Source organism: Dipodomys merriami, unplaced genomic scaffold (genome assembly GCF_024711535.1).
Source record: "Dipodomys merriami isolate MVZ:Mamm:240054 unplaced genomic scaffold, mDipMer1.0.p SCAF_19, whole genome shotgun sequence".
Classification (NCBI taxonomy): Eukaryota; Metazoa; Chordata; class Mammalia; order Rodentia; family Heteromyidae; genus Dipodomys; species Dipodomys merriami.
Genome location: NW_027203270.1, coordinates 4,986,737 through 5,006,770, shown reverse-complemented (window position 1 = coordinate 5,006,770; position 20,034 = coordinate 4,986,737). Strand labels below are relative to the sequence as shown.

At 38.3% G+C, this 20,034-nt stretch overlaps 1 protein-coding gene across 1 annotated transcript in view; it reads right to left on the bottom strand.

Annotated features, from left to right (window-relative positions):
• The window catches only part of Vmp1 (vacuole membrane protein 1), a 104,032-nt gene that overhangs the window by 34,871 nt on the left and 49,127 nt on the right, over window positions 1–20,034 (bottom strand). The window contains exons 6-7 of the mRNA XM_070027055.1: window positions 15,865–16,032; window positions 11,023–11,154 (exon numbers count right to left, since the gene is read on the bottom strand). Of these exons, the coding sequence (XP_069883156.1) occupies window positions 11,023–11,154; window positions 15,865–16,032 (300 nt within the window). The remainder of the gene's footprint in view (window positions 1–11,022; window positions 11,155–15,864; window positions 16,033–20,034) is intronic.

Here is a 20,034-nt window from a genome sequence, read left to right as displayed (position 1 = left end):
CAAGCTCCACAACCGACCAAAAAACAAAAACTTTCCTGCCTGGGCTGGCTCCAAACCATGATCCAAAGATATCAGCCTCCTCAGTAGCCACCAGCTATGCATGAGACACCAGTGTCCAGTTCTAAAAATATTTTATTAAAAAAACCCACAAATCAACAATTTCAGTATGTATTAGTTTTATAATATGGCAGATCTTTTAATGTTAATTTTGGAATAATACTGTCCATGAAAATGCTTATATTATCACTTGCCTTTGAAATATAAAGAGGAAGAATTTTTCTCTATGTACATTATTTGTCAATAAACTTGACTCTAAATATTCACAAGAAATACCTTCCTATTACCCCAACGCATTCTTTTTACTAAAATTTAAAGGAATCATTTGGAACAAAAATTGCTGTTTTTTTCAAAGTATAACTAAGAATGTATAACAATGATAAACAATATTTTAAAGAAAAAATGGGGAAAGAAGATCATCAAACATATTTGTATGTTATATATTCAATGTTCAAATTAAATACCAAAAGAAAATTAATATTTCATTTTAATCTTTCTGTAGTATTTGTGGGAATTATATACTAAGATCTGACCATCATTTTTCATTTTTTCAAAAACTGTACAACAAAAGCAAATTCCTTTTTATAGTTTCATTTCTCTGTATTCACATTTCACAACTTTTGCTTGTTTCACAATTTAAGTTCCTGGGAAGGCAGTTTTATTTTCTAATATTACTCTAAATAATAACATACATTTGTAATCAGGTTATCATTTTTCTACTTTTTCACAAAAATAAAGTAAATTATAGATAAATAATTACATTTCCTATCCTCAACCATTATAATTTTGTATGCAACCAATCACACTTTTAAAAGAATTAGAGACACAGGAGTTCTCCAAGAAACACTAGAAGAAAAACAAGAAGAAGGGCTGGGAAGGTGGCTCAGTGGTAGAGCGCTTGCCTTGCATGCCTGAGGCCCTGAGTTCCATTCCTCAGCACCACATAAGCAAAAAGAAAAAAAGCCGGAAGTGGCGCTGTGGCTCAAGTGGTAGAGCACTAGCCTTGAGCTGAAGAGTTGAGGGACAGCGTCCAGGCCCAGAGTTCAGGCCCCACGACTGGACCCCCGTCACTCCCCCCACCCCAAAAAAAAAGAAAAACAAGAAGAGTTAGTTATTTCTACCACTGACTTGAAATCTTAAGCCTTGAACTATTAATATATTCCTATACCATTGTTGTGTCATAATATATTTCCTACCAAAGATATTTATAATTAAGGAGAAAAAGTGTAAGGCTAGTTATAATTAGCCTGTAAAATACTAATCTTTGAATCTAGGAATATCAATCTAAATTTAAATATATGAAATGTTTATCTTCAAATGGTAAAAACAAATCTTTTTCATAATGAGTGATCACATAAAAAGACCTCTTTAAAAATAGCGAAGTACTCACTGGTGGCTCATGCCTCTAATCCTATTGTCTCAGGAGGCTGAGATCTGAGGATTGCAATGGAAAGCCAGCTGAGGCAAAGAAGCCCATGAGACTCTTATCTCCAATAAACTACCAAAAAAAGCCAGAAGCAGATCTGTGGCTCAAGTGGTAGAGCTCTAGCCTTGAGCAAATGAAACTGAGGGACAGCGACCAAGCCTAGAGTTGAAGCCTTAGGACTAGTACCAAGTATAGATCTATTACAACTGTTTGACTAATTAGAACAATTAGTAGTTAGAATAATTAATAGTTATTCTGCAGTCCTTATCTTCTACTAAACTGTGATTTTAGGCCAGAATCCCTGGAGGACACTCAGCAGGATTAAGAAAGTAGGTTTCTGGCTCATGCCTGTAATTCTAGCTACTCAAGACGCTGAGATCTGAGGATTTTGGTTCAAAGCCAGCCTGGGCAGGAAAGTCCGTGAGACTCTTTTATTTCCAATAAACCACTAGAAAACTGGAAGTGGCGTTGTGGCGCAAGCAGTAGCTGAGGGATAGCACCCAAGCCCAGAGTTCAAGCCCCATGACCAACAAAAAAAAAAAAAAAAAGAAGGTAGGTTAGTCTGTCAATCCAAGTTTTGATGAAAGGAGACTTTCTAAAGGTACCTTACAAATGGTGTTTGAAACACAAACCTGAAAAAAAAACAACACTTTAATTGGTTAACAAAGGTAGTCTACTGCTTACCCACCACTTATTTTTTCTTATCTGTAAACAAGTGTGAAGAAAATACCAAAGCAGACACAGACAAAAATGAAGACAACTAAGAAGAGATACATTAATATTTATCACTGTGATTTTTTTAATAAATTGGTTATATTAATCTCTTATTTTCATTTGAAAATTATGTGGTTCTAATTAGAAGAATTGCTTCCTCATCAAAATAGATAAGATTTTCCCCCCTATTTTAATTTGATCACTGAGTTAATAAGTATGCCTAGAATATAAACCATGTTAACTTCCATTATTTTTTGCCTGTGAATAATTTGTTCAAATTTTTCTAGATTCCTCCCTATATAAATACTAATTGTTACAAAAAAGCACTAGAGAGACAAATTTTAGGTGGCTGGATTGAGATGTTTTTATTCAATCTGTTTTATAAATAAGTCAAGCTAATGATAACAACTTAAGTATAGAAATGAACATGAAAAATGGACAAGCCTGTTATCTTAGGTACTTGGGAGGCAGAGATTAGAGGATTTAAAAGTTTGTGAGATTCCTCTTCAACCAGTCATGTGGTATGGGACCAGTGACTAGGCATGGTGGTATGCACCTGTTATTTACAACTATGGGGGAAGCAGAATTGCTGAGCACAGTGGCACACACCTGTCATTGTCAGTAATGTGTGTATACACAAGTAGAAGAATTATATCTTAGGTCTGACCTGGAAAGTGATAAGGTGACAGAGTGTATGCCTAGCAAATGCAAGACACTGCACACACACACACACACACACACACACACACACACACACACACACACACACACACACACACACACACACACACACACACACACACACACACACACACACACACACACACACACACACACACACACACACACACACACACACACGGGTGATGGTGGTGGGAGAAAAGAAAGAAAAAAGAAAGGAAAAGAAAAGAAAATGAATGTACAGCCCAGGGCTGGTAGCTTACACCTTTAATCCTAGCTTCTCAGGAGTCTGAGATCTGATGGTTAGGTTCAAAGCCAGCCCAGGGCAGAGAAGTCCTGAGACTCATCTCCAGTTAAAGCTAAATGAGAGTGCTGGGCCCTGTTTTAAAGACCAGGTCTAGTGACAAAAAAAAAAAAAAAAAAAAAGTACAAGGAAAAAATAGCTTTCCAGTGGCCATTCAGTAGCCACATATTAAGTTGCAATTACACTGTAGGAATGAGTTACAGAAATAGAAAAGCCAGAAAAATGAGAGTAAAGTCTGGGAGTGGTGTAGCTAGAGAAGAGTTCAAAATAGAGTAAATACCTCTTGATAAAGCAAGCAAAAGGATGCATGAAGAATTCCATCATGCTGGGCACCAGTAGCTCCCACCTATAATCCTAGCTACTAAGGAGGCTGAGATTTGAGGATCACAATTCAAAGCCAGCCTAGGCAGGAAAATCTGTGAGATTCATCTCCAATTAGCCACTAGAAAACTGGAACTGGTGCTGTGGCTAAAGTGGTAGAGCTCTCGCCTTGAGCTGAAGAGCTCAGGAACAAGGGCCCAGGCCCATGACTGCCAAAAAAAAGAAAAAGAGAATTCCATCATAAGTCATGCTACGTGTGCTGAGAAATTTTAACTACCAAACATTTTAAATGCTACATTTCCTTGCTGACGAAAATGCTACCTTTGATAGCAAAACCCAACTATTCTAATAGTTGAAATATTCTGCAACAGAATACATCAAGAGACCACTTAAAATTGCTTAATCTTGATGCAAATTTGTGGTAAAGCCATGAGCCAGCTATGGAAGATGTAGCAGGCTTGCCTTTTCAAAAACTAAGCCTTACTGGGTGTAGTAGGTTCACTGTGAAAGGAGAAGCTACAGTTCAGTTACAGTAAGCCTTGGTAGATTTGACATGGCCTTTAATGATAAAGAAATGTGTTGAACACATCACTCTTAAGGTTTATGATGATAAAGTTGATCAGTTTAACTCTAGACAAGCACACAGAGATCCTGAGAGCAGGAAGCTTCTCTGTGGAACTCCTGACGCAACACAAACCAGAGCAGTTACTGCCAAGCTTAATGCAAACCCTCTAGAGTCCACGTTGACAAATTCTTTAACAGGCCCTGTGGTTACAGGGAAGCTGGTTTCACTCTGACTCACTCCAGCTCAAACAGTTTACTGGAAATGAAGGGGAGGGGGAATTTTCAGAGAAGTCATGTGATGGCCAGACAAACCACAACCAGCAAAGGTTCAACAGAGTCAAAAACAGGTTCCAGCAACAAACTGATATTCACAGGATTCAAATGGCACTCATGAAGTTTTTTATAATCTGTGTGCATATAAAGGAACAGATACTTTATGGAGGGAAAACCAACAGACATTCACATGGTGTAGGCAATAGCAAACACTTCAAAAGAAAAGGTGCTAAAAGGAAAATAGGAAAAGAATGAAGAATCTTTTGGTTTTTATATTTTCACTTAAATAAATAAATAGAATGTTAAAGTGCCTTAATGAGTGACTAAATAACCATTAAATTCTTTCTCTGTCTAAATTGAAAAGATCAGATATTTTATCATGGTCAAAAACTGAAAAGAACCATTCTCTGAAGAACCTTTTACCTTCCTTTCTTCCTTTCTCTCTTCTTTCCTTCCCTCCCTCCCTTTTTTCTATTTTTCTTCCTTCCTTCCTTCCTTCCTTTCTTTCCTTCTTTCTTTTTTTTTTTTTGGGGGGGGGGGTCCGGTCGTGGGGCCTGAACTCTGGGCCTGGGCGCTGTCCCCTAGCTCTTCAGCTTAAGGCTAGCACTCTACCACTTGAGCCACAGCGCCACTTCCGGCTTTTTTCTTATGTGGTGCTGAGGAATCGAACCCAGGGCCTCGAGCATGCAAGGCAAGTGCTCTACCACTGAGCCACCTTCCCAGCCCCCCTTCTTTCTTTCTCTCTTTCTCTCTCTCCTTTCTCTCTCCTTTCTCTCTCTCTCTCTCTCTCTCTCTCTCTCTCTCTCTCTCTCTCTCTCTCTCTCTCTCTTTCTTTCTTTTCCTCAGGTTCTGGGGCTTAAACTCAGAGGGCCTGGGCACTGTCCCTGAGCTTCCTTTGCTCAAGGCTAGCACTGTACCACTTGAACCACAGTGACACTTGGTAATAGGAAATTAATCAAAGATAACTCATATTAACTATTGAGGATAGTAATACTGCTAACAGAAATCAAGAAGAAAGAAAAATTGCTGGGTGCTGGTGACTTACGCCAGTAATCCCAGCTACTCAGGAGGCTGAAATCTGAGGACTGAGGTTCATAGAAAGCCAGGGAAGAACAGACTATGACACTCATTAATTAACCACCAGAAAACCTGAAGTGACAGTGTGTCTCAAGGTGCTAGCCTTGAATGAAAAAGCTCAGGGATAGCCCTGAGATCAAGGATTATGACTGACTCCCCCCCCAAAAAAAATAATTTAACTTTGTAGGAGGCAATTCATAAAATGAAGGAGCAGCTACTTAGATCTGTTATAAATGATGAAAGGATTACTTGAGGACATAGAAAGCTACCTTTATTCATGTCAACCTCCCACAGACATCAAGTTAAAACATGATAAAAAGCCAACAGCAAACGAAAGTCAGTTTAACAAAAAATACTGCCTAATCTCAATACTATCATCACAAAAATAATTCAAGTAATCTGAAGGAATCATAATATAAATAAATGCTTTAATCATACTTTTACTATCAAAACATCTATATGAAATCTTATCATTAGTCAAACAAATTTAAGAAAATAATTACTTTAAAAATTGTTACCTAGTAACAATTTCTTAGCAAAATTCATATGCATCCTTTAACCTACTTGGAGGACACATGACAAAGCAATCAGTGCCAAGTTTTTTTTTTCCTATGATAAACTTATGCTACTAAAATATTTTAACATCAAAAAAAACCAAAACACCCCACATTTTCTAACTTGCTCTAAAGTAATCTTTGTTTTGTTTGCCTTAATTTTTTGAGACCAGTTCTCACTATGTAGTCCAGTTTGGCCTGAAACTTATGCTCTTTTTGCTCAGCTAATCTGTAAATAACTCACATTATTCATTTTACGTAATTTGTTCTTCTTAACTATGGTTGATCTAACTCTTCCATATTTTAATCACTCTTACCAAACTGAAGATTTTACAAAACCTATGTATCTATGAGCCAATTTAGCACCAAAGTCATATAAACTTTGGATCGTCTAAATTGACTGCTAAAGAATTTAAAAATCATAACCATTAAGACATAACTAAAAAGATGTCATTTTTAAGTTTTTAGATTACCAAACAAAAACTTCATACCTTTTGTATATACCATTAACAACTACAAAAATAAGAAAAAAGATTCAAGTTACAACAACAAGATACAAGGCAAAGACAACATGTTAAAATCATTTGCAAAATACTGTAAGAAAAATTCAGAAGTAATTAAAAAGAAAATTTGTTGGATGTTAGTACCTCAATGTCCTAGCTCCTCAGGAGATTGAAATCTGAGAATCAGGGTTAAAAGACAGCCCAGAGAGACAAAACCATGAGATTCTTTTTTATTTTTTTGGTCCGTTGTAGGGCTTGAACTGTGGGGCTGGTTGCTTTCCCTCAGCTCTTCAGCTCAAGGCTAGCACTCTACCACTTGAGCTACTGCGCCACTTCCGGTTTTCTGGTGGTTACTTGGAGATTAGGGTCTCACAGAGTTTCCTGCTTGGGCTGGCTTTGAACCGTGATCCTCAGCTCTCAGCCTCCTGAGTAGCTAGGATTACACAGGTGTGAGCCACCAACGCCCAGCAAATCCATGAGATTCTTGTCTCCAACTAACCAGCAAAAGCAAGGCTACAGTGGCTCACGCCAGTAATCCTAGCTACTTAGGAGGCTGAGATCTGAGGACTGTAGTTCAAATTCAGCCCCACAGGAAATTCTGAGCCTCTTATTTCCCATTAACCACTAGAATCTGGAAGTGGCACTGTGACTCAAAATGGTAGAGCACTAACCTCAAGCAGAAGAGCTCAGTGCTAGACCCTGAATTCAAGTCCCACGACTGACAAAAAAAAAAAAAAAAAAAAAGGATGTGGAGGTATGACACAAGTGGTATAGTGCCAGCCATAAGTGAAAGCCAAGCAAGATTATGAGGCCATGAGTTTAAGCCCCAGTACTGGCGCGTGCACACACACGTGCGCACACACATGCACACGCACACAGAGAAAATAAGTTGTTATAAAAGAATGAAGAGGGCTGGGAAGGTGGCTCAGAGGTAGAGTGCTTGCCTTGCATGCATAAGGCCCTGGGTTCGATTCCTCAGCACCACATAAGCAGAAAAAGCCGAAAGTAGCACTGTAGCTCAAGTGGTACAGCGCTAGCTTGAGCTGAAGAGGTGAGGGACAGCGTCCAGGCCCAGAGTTCAGGCCCCACGACTGACCAAAAAACATAAAACATAAAAAAATAAAAAAGAACGATTTTATTTAAAAAAGGTGTGTAACATATTTGATGATATGTGTTCACAGTATGCTTTAATATTTAAAACATGTAACTAGAGTATGATTCTAGTCATATAAATGTATTTATGGAAAAACATCACAAATATATAAACTATTTTCACCAATGAATGCTTCTTAAAAATTAGAAGACAAATTTTAACTAATGCTAAATCAGTATCAAATATCTATGATATATAACAAATAAACCTGAGCCTAAAATTACTGGCATGAGTCTAGTTTTATATGACACAAAAAGATCTGGGAATCTTTAAATTCTGCATGGGTAGCAGGAAATGTCTTTCTTTTCTCCACCCCCCCCCCCCATTTTAACATATTATGGTAAAACAAATCTTTGCTAGAACCTAAAAAATAAAAAAGGGTTGAAACATAGTGGTTATTAGCCTACTGGTTGAGTACATGTTACCTACATGTTTTACTTTATAAACATAAGCCAGTGATCCCAACTCTAAAAGGAAGAAAAGGAATTCAGTCTACTTTGGGCTACACAGCAAAACTAGATCTCAAAAAACTCCAAAATTTCGGTGGCTTAGTGGCAGAGTGTTTGCCTTGCATGCATGAGGCTCTAGGTTCAATTTCTCAACACCACATAAACAGAAAAAGCTGGAAGTGGTGCTGTAGCTCAAGTGGTAGAGCACTAGCCTAGAGCTGAAGAGCAGAAGGACAGTGCCCAAATCCAAAGTTCAGGCCTCATGAACGACAAAAAACAAACAAACAAACAAAAAACCCTCCAAGCCTGCTTGGTGGCTCACACTTGTAATCCTAGCTACTTAGAAGCCTGAGCTCTGAGGAATGCGGTTCAAAACCAGCCTGGGCCAAAAAAGTCCATCAGACTCTTATCTCCAATTAACCACCAGAAAATTGGAAGTGGCACTGTGGCTCAAGTGGTAGAGTGCTCATCTTGAGAGCTGAGGGACAGCACCCAGGCCCAGATTTCAAACCCCACAACTGACCCCCCCCCAAAAATATATATAATTTGAATATAGTAATAGTTCAGTTTTAACAAACAAAACCAAAAATTTATCTTTGCTGAGCAACAACAAGAAACTCTAATGTATTAAAACACTACTACTTTCTCAGATAATCAAGTCTTCTATCTTATGCCTTCAACAACAAAAATATAAATAAAAAAATTTGAATTCCATATAACCCCCCTTGTCTAAAACCAGGAAAAAAAATCATATTATCTGAAATTTATAGTAAACCATAAAATTAATGGAAATTACTAAAAAGTATAAAAAGAAAAATCAAATCATATATAGGAGAAAAAATTTAAAATTTCATTTTCTGTACTATAAATCTTGATTAAAAAATGCTAAATGGTAGGACTGGAAATGTGGCTTAGTAGTAGAGTGCTTGCCTACCATTCATGAAGCCCTGGGTTCAATTCCTCAGCACCACATAAATAGAAAAAGCTGAAAGTGGTGCTGTGGCTCAAGTGGTAAGGGTGCTAGCCATGAGCAAAAGAAGCCAGGACAGTGTCCAGGCAGGCCTTCAAACCCAGGACTGGCAAAAAAAAAAAAAAAAAAGGCTAAATTATGATAAACACTGCACTAATCTCACAGTCAAAAACTTGGGTTGGGGGCTGGGAAGGTGGCTCAGTGGTAGAGTGCTTGCCTTGCATGCCTAAGGCCCTGGGTTCGATTCCTCAGCACCACATAAGCAAAAAGAAAAAAGCCGGAAGTGGCGCTGTGGCTCAAGTGGTAGAGCGCTAGCCTTGAGCTGAAGAGCTGAGGGACAGCGTCCAGGCCCAGAGTTCAGGCCCCACGACCAGACCCCCCCCAAAAAAAAAAGAAAAAAAGAAAAAGAAAAAGAAATGTACTCATTAGTCGGGCACTGGTGGCTCACGCCTGTAATCCTAGGAGACTGAGATCTGAGGATCATGGTTCAAAGCCAGCCCGGGCAAGAGAGACCGTGAGACTCGTATCTCCAATAACCACCAGAAAACCGGAAGTGGCTCTGTAGCTCAAGTGGTAGAGCGCTTGCCTTGAGCTGAGGGACAGCGCCCAAGCCCAGAGTTCAAGCCCCACGACCGACCAACCAAAAAAAAAAAACAAAAACTTGGGTTGGGTTTTGTCTCTAAGATTCACTGGCCTTATATATTCCAGGGTGTGTTTTTAAATTCAAATCAGGGATAAATCTGGATCAGTGATGCTTATAGTCTCAACTACTATTGAGGAGTAAGGAGGATCACTGAAGTTTGTATGTTTGGCCGAGCCTGGACAACACTTCTAGACCTCTGCTCTACTGAAAAAAAAAAAACCCAAAAAAACCCCACCAAGAATAATAAATACCTTTTACTTGTTTTTTTTCTTTCCTTTCATGCAATTGTTTCTAACATATTTATAAGATGATTTCTTTGTTGCTTTGTATGCCCCTCCCCCACGGTATAACCCATGCTTTCACTGTATTTGATGTTGGTATAATTTGTGGAGGGGAAGGGAAAAAACAAATAGTTTAACTAGGGATACACGTGGACCCATTGCAACAATGAGATGTGCAAGTCCTTATGTCCAAAAAGGAACTTACAACTTTGGTGGGGGGGATCGGGTGGGCGGGGGGGGGAGTATGGGAAGGGATGGGAAAGGGAAACAAAGAGGAGGCAACAATGCTTGATAAGAAATGTACTCATTATCTTGCCCAGGTAATTTTAACTCCTCTGTATGGTATTCTCACAATAAAAAAAAAAAAAAAGAAAAAAAAGAATACCTTTTACTGTACAGTTACAGTTGAGTAATTCACTCAAGTATGGTTTTTATTGATCTTAAAAGAAAAATAGTGAAGATCACAAAGTTGCATAGATGAATTACTCTTTTCTCTTTAATCGTATTTATTTAATTATTTTATATTTTACATATTGGCTGACACAAGTACATATAAATGAAATTTTGGTAAAAAATTTTAATAAAAATTTCATAAAGAATATACATATTGTTTTCTGCCAGGTGCTAGTGGCTCACAATTATAATTCTAGCTAGACAGCAGGCTGAGATCTGAGATTGCGATTCATAGCCAGTTTGGGCAAATACATTCAAAATTATTATATTCAATTAACCATCAAAAAGCTGGACGTAGCCAGGCACTGGTGGCTCACACCTATAATCCTAGCTACTCAGGAGGCTGAGATCTGAGGATCACCGTTCAAAGCCAGAAGTGGCACTGTGGCTCAAGTGGCAGAGTTCCCCTTGAGCTGAAGAGCTGAGAGAGAGTACCCAGGCCCAGAGTTCAGGCCCCACAACATCTTCTTATTACTTTGTCTAGAAAACTTGCCACTGGCGCCCGGCAAGGCAGTGTTCTTTAGTGCAACTATTAACCATTTTGTGTTAATAATAACCTTTTTGAAGATTAGTGTTCTATCCCCCACACCCATTCTTACTTGTGGAGTCTCTCCATTTTCCAGCATCTCTTCAAATTCCTGATATTCCTCATCGTCTGGTTCAGCACCTGAGAGGCGAGCTGCCCTGGCCATGAAATATGGAGGTAGCTCTCCAATCGCTGTACCGATACCCTAGGGTGTTAAAACCAAAATATTTGCAATGACTTCCGTTTCCAACATAATGACACTGAACAGATTAAATTTATCCTTTTCTATGTCAGCAAAAACATCATGGAAAAGGGGGAAGCATACATTACATGACCAGAAGGGTAAAAGTTTGAGTCCTGGCTCTATTCTGACCTATATGATATAAATCAAGAAGGCAGACATAAAACTCGTAAGACAATCCTGGCACATACAGACACTAATAGGCAGCTGATATTATTATATTCACTAACAGGTTTTGATATTTTTCTGTTTTTCTCCTTCTTTTCTTTTATATCTTTTTTTGTCCCCAGAGATGAGGACTGAACTCAGGGTCTTGAGCTAGCTAGGCAGGCGCTCTTCTGCTGAGCTAAACCCGTAGCCCCTCTTCTTTTTTTCTATTAGCTAAATGATCTGGTAATCAAAAAAAACAAAACAAAACAAAAAAAACTAGTACATATGTTAATTACATTCTCCAGGAAATTTGACATTTAAAATGTTTTCTTTACTCTCAACATAATACTTTTTTTTCTGTGTTAAAACTGAAAACATGGGATCAGGAAGCCCCTTGAAAACTCAACATAAAAATGGACAAATTTGGAGCGGGGGGAGAGGGAGGTTGTAGTTGTGAAGATGGGAGGGAAGGGATGGTAGAGGAAAAACAAAGGAGAAGGCAACAATGCTTGATAAGAAATGTACTCATTATCTTCCTCATGTAACTGTAACCTCTATACAGTATTTTCACAATAAAAAAACATGTTAAAAAATGGGCAAATTCGGACTAGGAATGTGGCTTAGTGTTAAGAGTGCTTGCCTTGCATGCATGAAGTCCTGGGATCGATTCCTCTGTACCATATAAACAGAAAAAGCTGGAAGGGATGCTGGGCTCAAGTGATAGAGTGCTAGCCTGGAGCAAAAGAAGCTCAGGGACAGTGCCCAGGCCCTCAGTTCAAGCCCCAGGACTGGCAAATATATTAGAAAAAAAAATCTTCAAAAACAAAGTCTTCAAAATGACAAGAACATGAGTCACTCTATGTTATGAAGAAATTAAACATAAAATGTATCTTTTTAAATTTTTTTATATCTTAGGATATAAGAATGAAAACAAACTTTGATGAATCAGAAACTTGGTTTAGACTTAAGTAGCTTAAATATGTAATAGGCTATAATGTCACAGGCACACAGTGGTCTCCAGGGAAATTCTGAACTTTGAACCAGACAGACCTGGTTCTCTAAGTCACAGTGAATGAAAAACTTTTGCTAATTGTCAAAGCAACTTTATTATTTTTATTTGTTTTTATTTTTTATTTTTTGAGCCATAGCACCACTTCCAATTTTCTGGTGGTTAATTGGAGGTAAGTTTATGGACTTTCCTGTCCAGGCTGGCTTTGAACCGTGATCCTCAGATCTCAGCCTCCTGAGTGGCTAGGATTACAGGTGTGAGCCACCGGTACCCAGCTTCAAAAGCAACTTTAATCTTTTCAGTTTGCTATGTGCTAATGCTCTGTCTCCAAATATATAGAGAGAGAGAAAATGAGAGAGGAAGAGGGAGGGGTGACATACATATACAGAAGGATAAGGATAAAACACAAATCATAAATTGCTAAACAAGAAAAGTTAATGATGGTCAACTATGAAGGAGGTGACATACATATACAGAAGGATAAGGATAAAACACAAATCATAAATTGCTAAACAAGAAAAGTTAATGATGGTCAACTATTAAGGACTACAGAAAACTAACCATTATTTAAAAAACTGGAACAGGTATGGCTAAAGTAGCTGAAGTCCTGAGTTCAAGCTTGAGTACCACTAAAAACATTATTTCAAAAAGTATTAAGTTAGCCAGCCAGGTGTAAGTGGCTCACCCCTGCAGTCCTATCTACTCTGAGGATCATGGTTCAAAGCCAGCCTAAGCAGGAAAGTCCATGAGACTCTTCTCCATTAAACTACTCAAAAAAGCCTGAAGTGGCTCTGTGGTTCAAGTGGTAGAGTGCTAGCTAGCCTTGAGCAAAAGAAGCTCAGGGACAGAGCTCAGGCCCTGAGTTCAAGCACTACAACTGACAAAACAAAACAAAAAAAGTTAAAAAGGAAGTCACACAATGAACTGAACTGTAATCAAGAACTCTGTACTAAGCTGGCAATTTGTTATACTAATTTAATTGTGTTCATGTTTCTCATTAACAAGAAACAAGAATGGTGATCATGTCAGTATATATTATTATACAAATATATAAAGAAAATATATACTGAATGCCAATGCTTCATGGTTGTAATCATAGCTAATCAGAAGGCTGAGATCTGAGGATCACAGCCAGCCTGGGCAGGAAAGGTTGTAAGACTCTTATTTCCAATTAACCACCAGAAAACCATAACTGGCACTGTGGCTCAAGTGGTAGAGCGCTACCTTTGAGCACAAAAGCTTAAGGACAGTTCTAAGACCATGAGTTTAATCTTCAGAATCAGTACAAAAAAACCCACAGAAGATTAATGACATTAAATTTATAAAACATGTAATTAATATAATGAATTTGCTTGCATTGTTTAGAAAAGGGCAACAGGAAATGACAAATTTTCCTCTTTCATATTCAACAAATTCAACAGATTATGGCATTTCCTTAATACTTTTATTTTTTTTGCTGGTCCTAGGTGCTGTTCCTGAGCTTTTTCGCTCAATGCTAGTGCTCTACCACTTGACCCACAGCTCTACTTCTGACTTTGGAAGTTTTTTGGAGATAAGAGGTTCATGAACTCTCTTGCCCAGGCTGGCTTTGAGCCATTATCCTCATATCTAAGCTTCCTCAGTAGCTAGGATTATAGGTATGAGCCACAGTTTCCCGGCAATAATAATAATAATAATAATAATTATCATTATTATTATTTTTGTCAGTCATGGGGCTTGAACTCACGGCCTGGAAGCTATCCCTGAGCTATATTGCTCAAGGCTAGTACTCTACCACTTTGAGCCACAGCTCTACTTTTGGTTTTTAGGTGGTTAATTGGAATTAAGTCTCATGGACTTTCCTGCCTGGGCTGGCTTTGATCCTACATCCTCAGATCTCAGCCTCCTGAGTAGCTATGATTACAGACATGAGCCACCGGTGCCCAGTTTCAATTCAGTATTCTTATTAAACCAAGAAACTATCTTTTATCTATTGCTGGTGTTGGGCTTATAAATAAGAAATAGATCACTACTTCTCTGTATAGTATCTTTACAATAAAAAAAATACAAAAAAAATAGATCACTGGACTGGGGAACACAGCTCCATGGCAGGGGTCTTACTTATTAGTAAGTACCAAATTTTTTATTTGATCCCCTCCTCTCAAAGCTAAAACTGCCTCTGCCCCCTTTAAGGGCATACTGTTTATGGCTATTTGAATGAACCGAGATGATTTTTTTTGGGGGGTGGGGGTGGCATGCTGGAGATTGAATTCAGGGATTAGTTAACATTTTGAAACAATCTGTTAAAAATTATAGGTATATAAACTTAAAAAATCCAAATGATGAATTAAACAATTTAAATGGCAATAATTTGAAGTCTTTAACAAATAAAATGAATATATTCCTAACTGATAGACACACAAATTTAGGCATATAAACAAAACCAAATCTAGTTCAAGCCCCATGACTGACAAAAAAACAAAACAAAGCAACAAACAAAACCAAATCAACTTGAGTGAATTAAAAGATACTTTCTTTTTTTTTCATGGTGACATTGCTTTCTTTTTATTTTTTGTGAACATACTGTACAGAGGGGTTACAATTACATGGGCAAGATAATGAGTACATTTCTTATCAAGCATTGCAGCCTCCTCCTTTGTTTCCCCTTCCCATCCCTTCCCAGCCCCCCCCCCCCGAACCAAAGTTGTAAAGTTCATTTTTGACATGACAACTTGTACTTCTCATTGTTGCAACGGGTCCACCTGTATCCTTAAACGACTTGTTTATCTAAAAGATACTTTCTATTGACAATATAATCAAAAAAATTCTTAAAATAAACCTAAGAAAATCACAGAGAATAATTAATGTATCTAAAAGGAAGATCTTCTCATTTATAACTGTATAGTTTGAAACCATTACTACAAAAAAAGCTGAGTTTATGGATGAACTATTAGACCATACTTTAACATTGAAGCGACTCCAAAAATGAAGAGTCTTCTAAGAACAATACTTTAATCTAAGAATAAGCTATATTAACATGACACAGGGTCTCACAGACAGGTTGGCCTCTTAATCCTACTACCTCAGTCTTCTAAATGATAGGACTACAGGTATGTTCAACTACACCTACTCTATAATTGCTCAGCTGGTATTGACTAAGTATATAAACACTGGAACAAATTTTATAACAGTATAGTTACATCATTTACATTCCATTTTCCTTTGCTGCTGTTGTCTTTGTGTGATCAGTTGCTTTGTGGTATACATACACACACACACACACACGTGTGTGTATGTGTGTGTGTGCATATATATAAAGCCATATACATGTATATATAGATTATGTATATGTATGTATATGGCTTTGTGGCTTACTTGCAAAAGATATTTTGCCAAGGCTCTAAAAAGTTCTCTCTGCCTTAGAAACTGACATCTGGCCATTTCATGAAGTATATGTTTGAATTTTATTTCAAAAGGCTTAATACAGTATATCAAGGTGGTAAGGTATCAGACAAATATGAAAATGCACAACTTACCCACATACAGGCCTCAATTCTAACTTTTGAGATGATACTCCACAAAGAAATGGCTCCTTCAGTGCCCTCTTCATCTGGACAGATAATCTGATCAGGATAGGGTGGCTCAGGAAAATTGACTGAGTTGCATTCATAAGCAGCTAATGTAACTGAAGCTATGTGTGGACCCTACAAAAAAAACATAGAAAAAACTTCAGTTGAGAAATATTAATGAAGGAGGAATACCTATGTATGTTAACATAAATATATATTATAAAGAAGGTTGGCTTTTAAAGAAAATTATTCTGTTTAAGTACACATTTCAAAATGCAGTTAGTATGAACAACTTGTGATGGATATAGAATAGTCTTACATTTGATGATGAAACACTAGATGAGTTAGGATAAAGATGCATTTTTTAATCAAATAGGAAGAAGTAAAACTGTTTTAACTATCTTAGGAAAAAATCCAAGTTTGTATTTCTTTAGGCAAAAACCAAATTCCAAATGCATCGATAATATAAAAGCAATGCTAAAGGATGAAAGTAACCAGTTACTTGATAATCTCCTACATATATAACATACCGCTGGGCTCTCATCTTAGCCCTTTGCATGCACCCCTACCTGTATATCAATCCTGGAGCTTGACCTCAGGGCACAGGCACTGTCCCTGAACTTCTTTTGCTAAGGTTAGTGCTCTACCTTTTGAGCCTTTGAGTTCCATTTCTAGCTTTTTGGTGGTTAACTGGAAACAGAATGGTAAGAACTTCTCTACCAGGGCTGACTTTGAACCAGGATCTTCAGATCTCAGCTTCCTGAGTTCCTAGGATTACAGGAGTGAGCAACTGGTTCGTGGCTTTGATTTCTATTTTATAAATCCATATCTGTTCATCAAAATGTTATTATTCCCTGTGATATAAAGTTTCCAAGAACCTGGTTAGGTATAATTTGAAAATATTACCTTTTTTCTGTACTGAAAAACAGTTGCTGGGGCTGGGAAGGTGGCTCAGTGGTAGAGCCCTTGCCTTGCATGCTCGAGGATCTGGGTTCGATTCCTCAGCACCACATAAGCAAAAAGAAAAAAGCCGGAAGTGGCGCTGTGGCTCAAGTGGTAGAGCACTAGCCTTGAGCTGAAGAGCTGAGGGACAGTGCCCAGGCCCTGAGTTCAGGCCCCACGACTAGACCCAAAAAAACCCAAACCAAAACAAAAAAAAAAAACAGTTGCTGAGGGGCTGGGAAGGTGGCTCAGTTGGTAGAGTGCCTGCCTTGCATGCATGAGGACCTGGGTTTGATTTCTCAGCCCCACATAAGCAGAAAAAGCAGGAAGTGGCACTGTGGCTCAAGTGGTAGAGCGCTAGCGTGGAGCTGAAGAGCTGAGGGACAGCACCCAGGTCAGCAGTTCAAGCCCCACGACCGACAAAAACAAAAACAACCCCCCCCCCCCGAAGAAACAGTTGCTGATGCAACTACCTAACATACCTTTTCCAATGATTCTAAAGTAATGATAAAGTATGAACCTAATAATAGTAAACTTTTCATTCTTTTGCAGTCCTTGGGCTTGAACTCAGGGTCTGAGCACTATCCCTGAGGTTCTTCTGCTCAAGGCTAGCACTCTACCACTGCAGCCACAGCGCTACTTTTTGTTTATGTGATACTGAGGAATTGAACCCAGGGCTTCATGCATGCTAGGCAAGCACTCTACCACTAAGTCACATTCCCAGTCTGTAAGTTTTTCTTTAAAAGTAGTTATTTCACACAATTTATGCTGCTTTGTTCCTTCGCTCTAAAATACTACAAATTAGCATGAGGGCCTGGGTTCAATTACTAAGCACCACATAAGCAGAAAAAGCTGGAAGTGGTTCTGTGGTTCAAGTGGTAGAGCGCTAGCCTTGAGCTGACAAGCTGAGGGACAGTGCCCAGGCCCAGAGTTCAGTCCCCACAACCAACAAAAAAACAAAAACAAAAAACCCTGAAATTAAAATATATTAATGTTGTCAAGAGCTAGTGGCTCATGCGTGTAATCTTGAAGCTACTTAGGAGGCTGAGATCTGAGAATTGCAGTTTGAAGCTAGCCTGGGCAAGAAAGTCTGTGAGACTCTTATCGCCAACTAATCAGAGAAAAAGCTGAAAGTGCCACTGGTGAGCTCAAGTGGCAGAGTGCTAGCCTTGAGCTAGAGCTTAGGGACAGCACCCAGCAGGACTGGAGGTAGGGTGTGTGCGTGCGTGTGTGTGTGTACACTTAGATGTGTGATAACTATTTGTTGTTGTCCCTTAAAACTTGGGGTATTTTTGGCATATTTCAGGAATGATGCATTTTGGGACAGTTTAAATTCTGAATTTGTTAGGCATGGTGGCACATATCTACACTCCTACTAGCATCGGAAGCTGAGGCAGGAGTATTTCCAGGTCAAGGTTGACATCGTTGTGCTACATAGATGTTAAAGCAGCAAGAACAAACTGAAGGCTTTAAAAAACAATAAAAATTTATTGTAGACTGAATTAATAATATATTGCTACTACTGAAGCTAGAGTAGAAATGGATTCCATAGAATTTAGTACTTTTTCAGTCACCAAAACTTCCTACTTTACACTACTCAAGAAAGATTATAGGGCTGGGAAGGTGGCTCAGTGGTAGAGTGCTTGCCTTACATGCATGAGGCCCTGGGTTCGATTCCTGAGCACCACATAAGCAGAAAAAAGGTGGAATTGGCACTGTGGCTCAAGTGGTAGAGCGCTAGCCTTGAGCTTAAGAGCTGAGGGATAGCGCATAGGCCTAGAGTTCAGGCCTCATGACTGACCCCCCCCCCAAAAAAAATATATATATACTCTTTTTCCATAGGTAAATACTTCTATCTGTTCTTATTAGAAATTTTACCTTTCAGCATAACTGATTTGTTCTCTCCTAGACATAGTCTTGCCTAGCCAAGAACTACTTCTATCCTGGACAAGGCAAAATTATTCCATTATCAGACTTTGGAAAATATTGTGTAATAAATGAAGCTCATGAGACTAGATATATGGAATTTTAAAGTGAAACAAAACCAGATGTCCAATATGTCACAAATAGTTGAACTGCCTTGTTGAGTTAGAATGACTATCCTGAATTTTACTCCAAAATAAGATCTTTATTTCCTACTTTGCTTATTGGGTAGAGTCTTCTGTATTGTTCAATTCTTCCATAAGAATTATCAGTCTGCTACTTTTATCAGTTAATGAAGGGTAAGTATTGTAATTTCCAACTGTAAATAGAGATTTGTTTGTATCTTTGTTCAGTTCTGTAAGGATTTATTTTCATATTTTGCCAATCTGTTACTAAGTATTTGTGTATATATATGCACATATATATACATACATACTTTTAATTGTTCTAGCTTCCTAAGAATTTGTCCTTTTATCATTATGACGTGTCCCTATTCTTGAATTACTATGTTGTGAAGTTTACTTTGTTTAATGTAGCCACTTCATTTTTATTTATTCATTTATTTAGTCTGTCATGGGGCCTGAACTCTGGGCCTGGGTGCTGTCCCTCAGCTTTTCAGTTCAAGGCTAGTGGTCTACCACTTGAGCCACAGCACCGCTCCCAGCTTTTTCTGCTTATGTGGGGCTGAGGAATTGAATCCAGTGCCTCATGCACACAAGGCAAGCGCTCTACCACTGAGCTACCTTCCCAGCCCCCACTCCATTTAAAGGGTATCTCTTTTTCTCATTCTTTACTTTTCATTGGGTCCTGATATTGTGTGTGCACATACGTGTGTGTGTGCACGTGCACTGGTAGATTTAATTTAGTCTTACACTTGCTAGGCAAACTGTCTTACCACTTGAGTCATACCTCCAGCTAGTGTCTAATAACCCATTCTGTCTTTGCCTTTCCACTTCATGTTTGCTCCATTTACAGTTAATGTTTTAATCAGTATAGTTGGATTTAAGTCTACCACTCAAGTGGTTTGTCCTATTTATTCCCTCCACCTCTTTTCTTGAGCTCTTTTTAAAAAATTTTTAGTATCTTATTTACTGGCTTGTTATAATTTACAAGTTTTTAATCATTACTCTGCAGTTTACAGCATGTATCTTCAGTTTAATAAGGTGACTTGTCAAGTGACATTTATCATTTCACATATACTGTAAAAACCTTACAACAGTGTTCTCCATTTTCCTCCTTCCATTCATTATCTTCATTGCCTCCAAATGTCAT